This window comes from Panthera onca, chromosome A2 (genome assembly GCF_046562875.1).
Source record: "Panthera onca isolate mPanOnc1 chromosome A2, mPanOnc1 haplotype 2, whole genome shotgun sequence".
Classification (NCBI taxonomy): domain Eukaryota; kingdom Metazoa; phylum Chordata; class Mammalia; order Carnivora; family Felidae; genus Panthera; species Panthera onca.
Window position 1 is genome coordinate 54,270,859 of NC_138340.1, and position 12,807 is coordinate 54,283,665.

The 12,807-nt window shown below is 49.2% G+C and overlaps 1 protein-coding gene across 2 annotated transcripts in view; it reads right to left on the minus strand.

Annotated features, from left to right (window-relative positions):
* Positions 1-12,807, minus strand: part of PLXND1 (plexin D1) — a 60,032-nt gene that overhangs the window by 12,331 nt on the left and 34,894 nt on the right. For both annotated transcript variants that reach the window (XM_060631835.3, XM_060631834.3), the window contains exons 11-20: positions 12,709-12,802; positions 11,325-11,479; positions 10,147-10,298; positions 9,114-9,213; positions 8,881-9,020; positions 7,921-8,088; positions 7,748-7,838; positions 7,284-7,547; positions 7,047-7,196; positions 6,106-6,220 (exon numbers count right to left, since the gene is read on the minus strand). In XM_060631835.3, the coding sequence (XP_060487818.2) occupies positions 6,106-6,220; positions 7,047-7,196; positions 7,284-7,547; positions 7,748-7,838; positions 7,921-8,088; positions 8,881-9,020; positions 9,114-9,213; positions 10,147-10,298; positions 11,325-11,479; positions 12,709-12,802 (1,429 nt within the window). The remainder of the gene's footprint in view (positions 1-6,105; positions 6,221-7,046; positions 7,197-7,283; positions 7,548-7,747; positions 7,839-7,920; positions 8,089-8,880; positions 9,021-9,113; positions 9,214-10,146; positions 10,299-11,324; positions 11,480-12,708; positions 12,803-12,807) is intronic.

Genomic DNA, 12,807 nt, shown 5'->3' on the forward strand with positions numbered 1-12,807 from the left:
AGAGACTCATTTCAGAAGTGTGGGGACACAGGCTAAAAGTGAAAAGAATATTCCATGCAAATGGAAACGTAAAAAAAGCTAAGGTAGCAATACTTCCATCAGACACAATAGATTTTAAAACAGAGTCAATCCAACAAGAGAATATAACATTTGTAAATATTTCTGCACCCAACATGGAAGCACCTAAATATACAAGGCAATATTAACAACCCTAAATGGAGAAGCAGACAACAACATAATAATAGTCGGGGAATTTAACACCCCACCTACATCAATGGATAGACAACACAGAACATCAATAAGGAAACATCATCCTTAAATGACGCACTGGACCAGCTGAACTTAACAGATATATACAGAACACTCCATCCAAAAATAGCAAGTGACACCTTGCTCAGTCTAGGTGGCTCAGTCTGTTGAGCATCTGATTCTTGATTTTGGTTCAGGTCATGATCTCATGGTCATGAGATAGAGCCCCATATCAGGCTCTGCACGGGGCCTGAAGCCTGCTTAAGAGTCTTTCTCTCCCTCTCCCTCTGCTCTGCCCCTGCTCACATGCACTTTCTCCCTTTCAAAATAAAATAAAATCTCAGGGCACCTGGGTGGCTCAGTTGGTTAAGCATCTGACTTCGAATCAGATGATCTCACAGTCCATGAGTTTAAGCCCTGCACCAGGCTCTGTGCTGACAGCGCAGAGCCTAGAGCCTGCTTCAAGTTCTGTGTCTCCCTCTCACTCTGCCACTCCCCTACTCACGCTCTCTCTCTCTCTCTCTCTCAAAAATAAGTAAACATTAAAAAAATTTAAATAAAATCTCAAAAAACGCAAAATACATAGTCTTTTCAAGTGCACATGGAACATTCTCTAGGATGGGTCACATATAGGCTACAAAACAAGTCTCAATAAATTTAAGAAAACTGAAGTAATATCCAACATCTCTTCTGACCACAACAGCATGAAACTAGAAATTAATTACAAGTAGAAAATGGGAAAAGGCACAAACATGTAGAGACTAAGCAACATGTTACCGAACAGCCAATGAGTAAATGAAGAAACCAAAGAGGAAGTAAAAAAAAAAAAATACATGGAGGCAAATGAAAACAGAAGCATGGCAGTCCAAAATCTTTGGGTTGCAGAAAAAGCCATTCTAAGAGGGAAGTTCGCTAGTGATACAGGCCTCCTTCAGGAAATGAGAAGTCTCGAATGACCTAACTTTAAAGGAACTAGAAAAAGAACAAAGCCCAAAGTTAGTAGAAGGAAGGAAATAAAGATCAGAGGAGAAATAAATGAAATAGACTGAAAAACAATAGAACAGACCAATGAAACCGAGAGCTGGTTCTTTGATAAGAAACAAAATTGACAAACCTTTAGCCAGACTCATCCAGGAAAAAAAAAAAAAAGGACTAAATTAAATCAGAAATGAAAACAGAGAAATTGCAACTGATACCACAGAAATATAAAAGATAACACTGTACGTTACACACCAACAAATTAGACAACCGAGAAAAAATGGATAAATTTCTAGAAATATATAATCTTTTAAGACTGAATAATTAATAGAAAATCTGAATATACTGATTACTAGTAATGAAATTAAATCAGTAATTTAAAAACTCCCCAAGGGGCACCTGGGTGGCTCAGTCGGTTAAGCGTCCGACTTCGGCTCAGGTCACGATCTCGCGGTATGTGAGTTCGAGCCCCGCATCGGGCTCTGTGCTGACTGCTCAGAGCCTGGAGCCTGTTTCAGATTCTGTGTCTCCCTCTCTCTCTGACCCTCCCCCGTTCATGCTCTGTCTCTCTCTGTCTCAGAAATGAATAAATGTTAAAAAAAAAACACAAAAAAACTTCCCAAAACACAAAAGTCCAGATCCAAATGGCTTTTTTTTTTTAAATTTTTTTTAACGTTTATTTATTTTTGAGACAGAGAGAGGACAGAGTATGAACGGGGGAGGGTCAGAGAGAGGGAGACACAGAATCGGAAGCAGGCTCCAGGCTCTGAGCTGTCAGCACAGAGCCCGACGCGGGGCTCGAACTCACCGACCGCGAGATCATGACCTGAGCCAAAGTCGGACACTTAACCGACTGAGCCACCCAGGCGCCCCCAGATCCAAATGGCTTTACAGGTGAATTCTATCAAACATTTAAAGAAGAGTTAATACCAATCCTCCTGATATTATTCCAAATAATTGAAGAGAAAGGAATACTTCCAGACTCATTTTATAAAGTCAAAACCAGATAGAGACTACAAAAAAAGAAAACTACAGGCCAATATCACTGATGAACAAAGGTGCAAAAAATATGCAAAAATATTAGCGAACCAAATTCAACAATACATTTAAAAAATTGTACACCATCGAGGTGCTTGAGTGGCTCAGTCAGTTAAGTGTCTGACTCTTGATTTTTGGTTCAGGTCATGATCTCACAGTACAAGGGATCAAGGCCTGCATCAGGCTCTGCGCTGACAACATGGACTCTACTTGGAATTCCTCTCCCTCTCTCTCTGCCCTTCTCCCATTCATGCTCTGTCTCTCTTTCAAAATAAATAAATAAATAAACTTTAAAAAAAAGGATCACACACCATGACTAAGTAGGATTCATTCCAGGAACACAAGGATGGTTCAACACCCACAAATCATACAACATGATACACCAAATTAACATAAAAATGAAGCTAGAAATCATATGATAATCTCAATGGACGCAGAAAGAGCCTTTGACAAAATTCAACATCTACTTATGATAAAAACTCTCAACAAAGTGGGTATAGTGGGAATGTACCTCAACATAATAAAGGCCATATAGGACAAACCCACAGCTAATATCAAACTCAATGGTGAAAAGCTGAAAGCATTTCCTCTAAGATCAGGAAGGATGCCCATTCTCATCAATCTTATTCAACATAGCACTTAGAAGTCCTAGCCACAGCAATTAGGCAAGAAAAAAATAAAAGGCGTCCACATTTGAAAGGAAGAAGTAAAACTGCAAGTTTGCAGATGATATAACATATGTAGAAAGCCCTGAAGATGCCACCAAAAAACTATTACAACTATTAAACGGATTCAGTTAAGTCACAGGATACAAAATTAACATACAGAAATCTACTGTGTTTCTATATACTAATAAAGAACAATTCAGAAAAAGAAATAAGAAAACAATACCATTTACAACTGCACCAAAAAGAATAAAATGCCTAGGAATAAATTTAACCAAGGGGGTAAGAAATCTGTACTCTGAAAACTATAAGACATTGATGAGAAAAACTGAAGATGACACACAAAAAAAGGAAAGATATACCATGCTCATACCTTGGAAGAAGTATTGTTAAAATGCCCATACTACCCAAAGCAATCTACAGATTCAATGCAATTCCTATCAAAATACCTATGTTATATTTCACAGAACTAGAATAAAGTATCCTAAAATGTTCAGGAAACCACAAAAGACCCCAAATAGTCAAAGCAATCTTGAGAAAGAAGAACAAAGCAGGAAGGATCATGCTCCCATATTTCAAACTATACCACAAAGCTATTGTAACCAAAACAGTACGGTACTGGCACAAAACCAGGCGTATAGATCAATGGACTAGAAGAGAATCCACAAATAAACTCATCCTTGCATGACCAACTATTCTTCAACAAAGGAGGCAAGAATATACAAGGGGAAAAGACAGTCTCTTCAATAAATGGTGTTGGGAAATCTGGGCAGCCACACGCAAAAAGAATGAAACCAGACCACTTTCTTATACCATATACAAAAATAAAGTCAAAGTGAATTAAAGACTTAAACGTGAGGCTTGAAACCATAAAACTTCTAGAAGAAAACATAAGCAGCAAGCTCTTGGACAGCAGTCTTAGCAATATTTTTTTTGGCTATGTCTCCTCAGATGAGGACAACAAAAGCAAAAATAAACAAATAGGATGACATCAAACTCAAAAGCTTTTGGACAGTGAAGGAAACCATCCACAAAATAAAAAGGCAACCTATTAAATGGAAGAGGATACTTGCAAATGATACATCCGATAAAAGGTTGATATCCAAAATATATAAAGACCCATACAACTTAACAAAAACCAAACAACCTGATTAACAAATGGACCCAAGGAGACATTTTTCCAAAGACCACACAGATGGCCGACAGACACATGTAAAGATGCTCGACATCACTCATCGTCAGGGAAATACAAATCAAAACCACAATGAGATAGCACCTCACACCTGTCAGAATGGCTCGGATCAAAATGACAAGAAATAATACGTGTTGGCAAGAATGTGGAGAAAAGGAAGCCCTGGTAAACTGTTGGGAGGAACATAAATTGATGCGGCCTCTATGGAAAACAGTATGGAGGTTCCTCAAAGATAAAAATAAAACTGTCCTAGGAGCCAGCAATTCCACTTCTGGGTTATTCATCTGCTGAAGAAAACAAATATACTAATTCAAAAAGATACATGCGTCCCTATGTTCACTGCAGCATTATTTACAATAGCCAAGACGTGTAAGCAAGCTGAGTGTCCCTGGACAAATGTGTGGATAAAGAAGTAATGGTATACATACATAAAATATTACTCAGCCCTAAAAAGAATGAAATCTTGCCATTTGTGACAACATGGATGGATCTAGAGGGTATTACACTAAGAAATAAGTCAGAGAAAGACAAATGTTCTGTGATTTCACTTATATGTGGAATCTAAAAAAACAAAACAAAACAGAAACACTCATAGATACAGAAAACAATCTGGTGGTTGCTGGAGGGGAGGGATGTGCAGGAATAGGTGACATAGGTAAAGGGGATGAAAAGGTTCAAACTTCCACTTATAAAACACATATCTTGGGGATGTAATGTACAACATAGGGACTATAGTCAATAACATTATAAGAACTTTGTATAGTGACAAGGCAACTACATCAAAATACTGAATCACTGTGTTGTGCACCTGAAACTAACATAAAATCATGTGTCAGTTAAAATGAAACAGGGGTCTCCCAGGCTCAGGATCCTTGCCAGGTGCAGTGGCACATGTGTGTAGTCCCAGCTACTTGGGAAGCTGAAGCAGGAGGATTGCTTGAGCCCAGGAGTTCTGGGCTGTAATGTGCTATGCCAGCCGGATGTCCGCACTAAGTTCGGCATCAGTATGGTGACCTCCCGGGAGCGGGGGACCATCAGGTTGCCTAAGGAGGGGTGAACTGGCCCAGGTCAGAAATAGAGGAGGTAAAAAAAAAATAGGGGTGAACAGTGGCTTTCTTTGGGTGAGAGAATTATGGTCGATTTCTTCTCTTTCTGCTTTTTACCATTTTCGATTCTTTCTACGATGACCAGGTGTTAACTTGTGAATTATGAAACATTTAAAAGGTGACACAGTAGTATTATATTATAATCCCTTACTGGGGTGGGGAAGGGGGAAATATACACACACACAGATGACCCTTGGACAGCTGGGTTTGAACTGCACAGGCCCACTTACCTGTAGATTTTTAAAAATAAATACAGTGAGTACTGAAAATGTATTTTTTTCATCCTTATGATTTTCTTAATAACATTTTTCTAGTTTACTTTATGGTAAGACTATAGTATATAATACATATAAATACAAAATGTGTGTTGATTGTTTATGTTATTGGTAAGGCTTCCAGAAACAGGAGGCTATTAGTAGTTAAGTTTTGGAGGGAGTCAAAAGTTATACATAGATTTCGGACTGTGGGGTGGGGGGTGGTCAGCGCCCCCAGCTCCATGTTGTTCAAGGATCAACTGTATCACCTTTACAACCATCAGTTTAATAGTGGGATAGCCTACCAAATGTGTAGGTTAAGCTTCCCTTTTAAGCTCCTCCAGTAGCCCCTTACTGGTTCCGGGACAAGGTTCCAAGTTCCTCTGCCAGGCAGTCAGGGCCCACAGCCTGGACCCAGCGCATCCCCCAGCATCTATCATCCTCCACCCATCTGTGCCACAGCCAGGGCACATCTCTCAGTGAGTAACCCACCACCAAGCTTTTGTTTCAGCTGTGTCCCCAGCCCATCACTCCTCTTCTCCTATCTGCCAGTCTTCTGAGGGGCTGGGACAAGGTGGGGGCAGGTGTGCCCTCCAAGGTGTCACAAGAATAAGTCTCCTTACCAACCACAGAGAGCAGCAGCAGGACACTGCAGATGACGATGGACACAATGATGGCGGTCTCACTGCCCCCCAGCTGCAGTGTGGCAATGGTCTGGTTGAAGTTCCCTACCTGGATCTGGGCAGAGGTGGGAGGAGGGAGCTGTAGCTTCCCCGGACTCGTGCTTTGGCTCCTCTCCTCGCTAGCTGTGGGGTCCTGGGCAAGTCACCTAACCTCTTTGAACCTCAGAGGCCACATCTATAAACACAGAGATAACCAGGCCCACCTCCTGGGGATGCTGTGAGGGCTAAAGGAGATGATGCTTGGCTAGCCCTGGCAGAGAGGGGAGACTCAATATGGACTGTGTTTATTACTACGGTCTGGGAGGGGCAGTGGAGGAGCCGAAGGCAGGGCAGTTCACAGGACCTGGCTGCTGTCCCCAAGTATCTGGAGGACTGTCTGATGACCAGGGAAACAGGCAAAGGCTGAGGAGTCAGAGGGCATAACTGGGACTGGGGTGCAGGTGAAAGGGAGCTTTGGCAGTCAGACCTGTCCTGGGCGGCATGTGCTGCCTTCAGAGGGAAGGGGTTTCCTGTCCCAGGAGGCATGCAAGCAGGTACAGCATAGAAAAGGTCTCATTTCTGGCCCCTCTCGGCACTCCTCCTGTATCCCTCCCCTCTGTGACTCTGCACGTGACTGGCAGCCCAAACTCGACGTGGAGCGTCAAGTGGAACAAGGGAGACTTCTAACGGCCTCTGAAAGTCCAGCCCCATCAGGCCTATCTGGGGCCAATCACTGCCCTGGAGCAGCTGACTAAGTTCTTGGGCCTCATCTGTCAAGTGGGGATGTAAAACTCCACTTGGCGTCATCCATTGAGCATGACAACACTTAGCTCTGATACACTGGGTGAGGGGCAGGGCTGGGGGCCAGGTCTGCCTCCGCCTGGGGTTCCCCGTTCACTCACTGTGATGGGCAACTGCCCCTCAGCCGTGCCCAGGGACTCGTTGACCGAGCAGTGGATGACTCTATCCGAGACGATCTGGATGTCACAGGCCACTTGGCCTATTTTGATCCGGTACTCGTGGCTCTCGAGCCCTAGGCTGTCCTGCTCTTTCTGCAGGAACAGAGAGGGAGTGCTTGCTGAGGTCTGCGGCTGAGCCCGGCCCCGCTCACTCCCGCACTGGTACCCACTGGAACTCACATGGATGACCAGGGTGAGGGGCTCCCCGGGGTGGTGCTTGATCCACTTCTCCCTCTTGGCCGTGGAGAACTGTGGGTCAGGGAGGTAGTCCAGGCGGAACCTGCTGCCCCGCCGGGCCTCCTGGGGGTCCAGCAGCTCCTCAGCTACAGCCGCCTCATCGGTGTAGGCCCTTCCATTGATGAAGAAGTCTACCGGTGCCGATGCATTGCTCAGGGCCCCAGGGGACGGGCAGGTGATTAGGGTGGAGTTGAGAACTTTGCAGAGCTGGTAGGGAAGGGCCAGGGCCAGGGCCAAGGTTGAGGATGGACAGACGGGCAGGAGAAACAGGGAGAGATTGAGGTTTAAGGAGACGGAGAGAGAGAGGGAGAGACAGAGAGAGAGGCAGAGAGAAGACAGATGCAGCAGCGTGAAGTCAATCAGGGCTACTGGCCGCTCCCCACCCACCTTGGTCCCAGCCCCCTCACCGTGGGCTCCCGGCCGATATGGTGCACAGCCATGGACACATTCTGCACCATGTGGAAACGCTCGCCAGCCACCGTGATGGTCCTGCCGCCACTATGGGATAGAGCGGGCCCTGTCAGCCCACCCACAGCCCTAGAGAGTGAGCTCAGCCAGAGGTCAGGGTCTGGGGTCTCACCTGACGGGGCTGCGGCGGGGACTGATGGCCGTGATGACTGGGTTCTGCATGTACTGGAAGGTGAGGTTGCTGTGCACACAGCCCCGGCGCTCAAAGCGCACACACACGGACACGGGGGCCGGCAGGGCACCCTCGGGCACCGTGCAGGTGATGCTGGTGTCCATGCGCCTGTGGGAGGGCAGCGGCACTGTCAGCACAGCCCCCACCTCCTGCTGCTTGCTCCTGCCTGCCCCATCGCCCAGGGCACAAGCCCGCATGCCTGGCCCAGATAGGCCTCCTCGACTCGCCCCAACCTGGTCTTCTGCCCCCTCGTACAGGAATCTGTTGTTTGCACATACCCACTGCCACATCTTTGCTCAGGCTGCCCTCCCCACCTTCAACACCTTCGCTTTTCCTCCAGCCCTGCCCGTGTGTTCCAATTCTGCCCCATCCCGCCTCATGCAAGAAGCCCTCCCAGAGTCCCTCTCTCAGAGCTGAGGAATGGCTCTGAAAGAACCAGCTTTTTTCCCAGTCTCAGATGTTTCTATTTCCTGCGGGAATGTCTGCTTTCCTGAGAGCTGAGACTTTGCTGGGCTCTTCTTGGTGTCCCCAGCAATGCCCATCAATGGGGCCTGGTACACAGTAAGTGCATAATAAAGACAAAGGTATTTCATCAAAAGGCTCTGGACCACACCCCTGGGCCAGCCAGAGGAGCTCCGAATGTATATGACCATCACATTTTTCACAGCAGAGGTCACTTATGGAGCTCCTACTGTATGCCGGGCACAGAGTACTACTCACAATTACTGTTCTTACCAGATGAGGAAACTGAGGCTCAGAGAAGGGAAGGGGCTTGGCCGAAGGGACACAGCCGGTGAAAACCCGAGTGATGCTTGGTGCAAGGACGTCATTCCACCCTTCCAGCCCCCAGCCCTCCAGTTTCCCTGGGCAGGAAGGGGTGGCCCAGGCCCAGGGGCTTACACGAGCTCCGTGCAGGGCTCTGTGTCGTTCACCAGGACTTGGAGCTCAGAGCCCACATGGAGGTCGCTCCCGTGGATTGTGATCCTGGTGCCCCCTGCCTTGGGGCCCTTGTCAGGCTCTAGGAATTGAACCTGGGGCAGCTGTGAGGAGGAAGACAGGGGGTCAGGCGTCAGGCCACCCCCCAGGTGTGTGTCTGGTGGGGTGGGCAGGAGGGTGGGTTCAGCCTTCCTTACCACGTAGGAGAAGCGCTCCCGTGACTTGCCCTCTTTAGAGGCGTTCACCGTCACCATGTCTGAGAATGCCTCTGGGGCTGGCCCTGTAGCGCACACAATCCTGGGGGGAGGTAGCTTGGGTCAGGAGAGCAGCTGGAGGGTCTCAGGGGCTGGGTAAGCAGCACCTGGGTTCTCTCTTGAATGATGCCACCCCCCCCACCCCGGCTATACCCTGAGGGTATGTGGGCTCTCCACCCTTGCCCTCAGCTTCCCGCCTCTCCGACTCACAGCTGGGACTGCCATTTGGCTGGGACAGCCAACGGCATCACCCACATCAAAATACTGAAACCATTCCCTATCAGCTGGAAAACAGCCACTCTGAAACCCCAATGTCACCCTGATGCCAGGCTCTTCCCCAGGACTACCCACCTCCCCTGCCCACCCCACCTGACTTTCCCACAATTCTACAACTATGTGACAAAGGGTGAGATAAGATGGTCTCTTGGGATCTGAACATTCTCCAACCATGAGGACATTTGTTGGGCTGGTAGACTGATAGCCTTTCTGCAAGCCTGACTTACAGCTCCCCCGGCAAAGGAAATCAGCTCACCCCCTGCTTTTCTACAGCCCCTCTGGGCCAGGCCCCACAGTGGTAGGCTTAGACCTCTGCACCACACCAGCAGCCCCACACTTTGTTAACTACAAGGTTTTTGTTGCTTTTTTTAAAAAAATCAACGCAAGGCTTCTATGAAAGTCCGGCTGTTCTGGAGGAACCTGGGAGGGCCTCCCAGAGCAGCAGGTGTTGAAGTGGGAACTTGAAGGATATGGAGAAGCGTCCAGAGTAGAAAAGGGCGGAATGCACAGGGGTGGGTAATGGCTTCAACAAGGTCTGGAAGACCTTGCGCCACTTCTAGGGAGCGGCAGGGTGCTGAGGAGGGTGGGAAGGCAGAGGGGAGAGGGGAGGGCAGAGCTGTGGTTGGCACTGTTGGGAGGGGCAGGGGGGGGGGGACACTAGAGGTCATTCAGAATAGCCCTGGGGACTGCCACTACTCACTCCTCCGACACCGTGTATCTGTCAGCCAGTGGCTCACAGGCCACACTGCCAATCCACACGCCATGGGCCACGTCGCTAAGCCGCCGGCCTAGGTTCCTGCCTCGGATGGTCAACAGGGTCCCGCCGTCCAAGGGGCCACTCAGGGGCTCAATCTGCCAGGTGACCAGAGGACGAATGATGTTCTGAGGCTGGGACGTCAGCAGCTTTCCCCACCCACTGCTGCACACACCCAGGCAAGTGCACGTACACCTGCTGCTCAGGAGGAGGTACGGAGGCTCTGAGGGGGCGGGGGCTGCTGCTCACTGGACAGGTCACGGGGGCTGCCAGTGAGGATGTGCCCACATGGGTCTGGGGATGTGAGTGTGCAAAGTCAATGACACCTGCGGAGGGTGGGGGCTTCTGTGGACAACGCAGTCTGCTCCCAGTGGCCATGTCTGACCACATGATCTCGCAACCCAACCAGAGCTGACTGGGTCAGGGATGGGCACCTGACTCAGCCTACGCCAACGAGAATTCTTCCACCGGACTTCGTCTTAGCTAAAACTCAGGCTCGGTTGTTATTGCCGGCCTCACTTATCACCATACCAGCAGGGTTTCCCCCACCTCACCATAAAAACTAGAGACTGGGGGCACCTGGGAGGCTCTGTCAGTTACACGTCCGACTTCGGCTCAGGTCACAGTCTCACGGTTTGTGTGTTCGAGCCCCGCATTGGGCTGTCTGCTGTCAGCACGGAGCCTGCTTCAGATCCTCTGTCCCCCTCTGTCTCTGCCCCTCCCTTGCTTGCTCCCTCTCTTTCTCTCTCTTTCAAAAATAAACATGAAAAGAAAAACAACTAGAGACTAGTGCTAGCATCTTTTCCGGCCCAGACTCCCTGCTTCACTCTATTTTTCTCCATAGCACTTATCGCCTTCTATATATAAATTATTTATTTCCTTACTTATTACTGCCCACCCTCCTCCCCCACTAAAACATTAGCTCCGTGGCACTTTGTTCACTGCTGTGTCTCCAGCACCCAGCGGCCCTGGCACCCAGCAGGCGCTCCCCAGGTGATCCTGCATGCATACGGCTGGTTATGTGCAAGCACGTGTGTCACAGGTCTGAGAGCCCGTGTGGGGCGCTGTGTGTCGCACACGCAGGCATGCGGGTGCGACAGGCCTCCGTGGGTGGGGGTGCTTACCGCGCGGATCTCGGGGGCGGGGCAGGTGCCAGGCAGGGGCTGCAGGGGCCCTCGCAGGCGGCAGCCGTCACTCCACACACACAGGTGTCCCAGGTCCTCCCGGCCTAGGCACTGAGAACAGTCAGGGCTGCCCATGGCGCAGTTATAGACCTCCACTGGGAGAGACACGGAGACAGCATGGGTCAGCACCCCCCGTCACCACTGTGCCCTCTGCATTCACTCACCATCACCCAGAGGTGGGTTCTGGTTCTCCAAACTCCCCAGGGCCTTTGCTAAGCACAGTGCAGCCACAGCCTCATTAATAGTATCTGTCCACACCACGATTCTACCAGGTGGGAGCTCTTTGTTTGTTTGGGGTTTTTAAAATTTTTTTTTAATGTTTATTTTTGAGAGAAAGAGAGAGAGAGAGAGAGACCGACCATGAGCGGGGGAGGGGCAGAGAGAGGAGGAGACACAGAATCCAAAGCAGGCTCCAAGCTCCAAGCCATCAGCACAGAGCCCAACGCGGGGCCTGAATCCACGAACTGGGAGATCATGACCTGAGCCAAAGTCAGATGCTTAAGTGACTGAGCCACCCAGGCTCCCCAGCGGGAGCTCTTTATTAGCCCCATTTGGCAGGTAAGAGACCGAGGCTCAGAGGGGAGGACTGACTTGCTCAAGGTCACAAAGCCTGTGAGCGGCAGGCCCGAGATTCACACCCAGGCCTGGGTGGGTCTGTTTACCCACCAGTGGGGCTCTGGGATGCTAGGGGATCACTGAGCAATGTGGGCAGTGGGCACCAGGGCCTCAGACCCTCGGAGTGGCCCAAGCAGGAGTGCTGGGAGGGTTCTTCAGGGTCTTGGGTGTGCAGGTTGGTTCTTCTGGAGTCTGTCTCTGGGACCTTCATGGTGGGGACAGGGGGGCGGGTGGTGGTGCCATATCCACTAGGGATATCTGAGGCTCCCCATGAATAGACAAACTCTTAGAGAATTGATTCAATATGAATAATAACAGTAAGGACACCAATCACCATTTGGGGTGTGCTGACTGTGCCCCAGTCACAACTGTAAGATCTGTGTGCATCGTGTCAGCAAATCCTCACCAAGCTTTCTGTAAAAGGGCCTGTGCCTCACGTCACATGGCTAAGAAACAGAAGACCAAGCAAGCGCCTGAAGCTGCACAGCCATCGGCATACAGATGTTTGGCCCACAATAGCTGCTCAGTGAATAAGAACTGAGTGACCAGGTACAGAACAGCAAGGCTGGGATCTGAGACCCTGTGTGCTAGGGAAACACAGGGCGGGACATCTGTGACTGTGCGGTGGGCACTGGATAAGTCCCCCAAGGTAGAGCCCCACCCATTAAGGCTGAATCCCCAGTGGCCATAGGGCCGTAGGAGCTCCCACCTGTTATGGGGTCAGGGCTGTCCAAGAATCGGGCTGGCTGCCCCTTTAGTTGGAGGCTGAGTGGAAACATCTGGCTCTTCTGGGTCGTGTGCAGCTGCA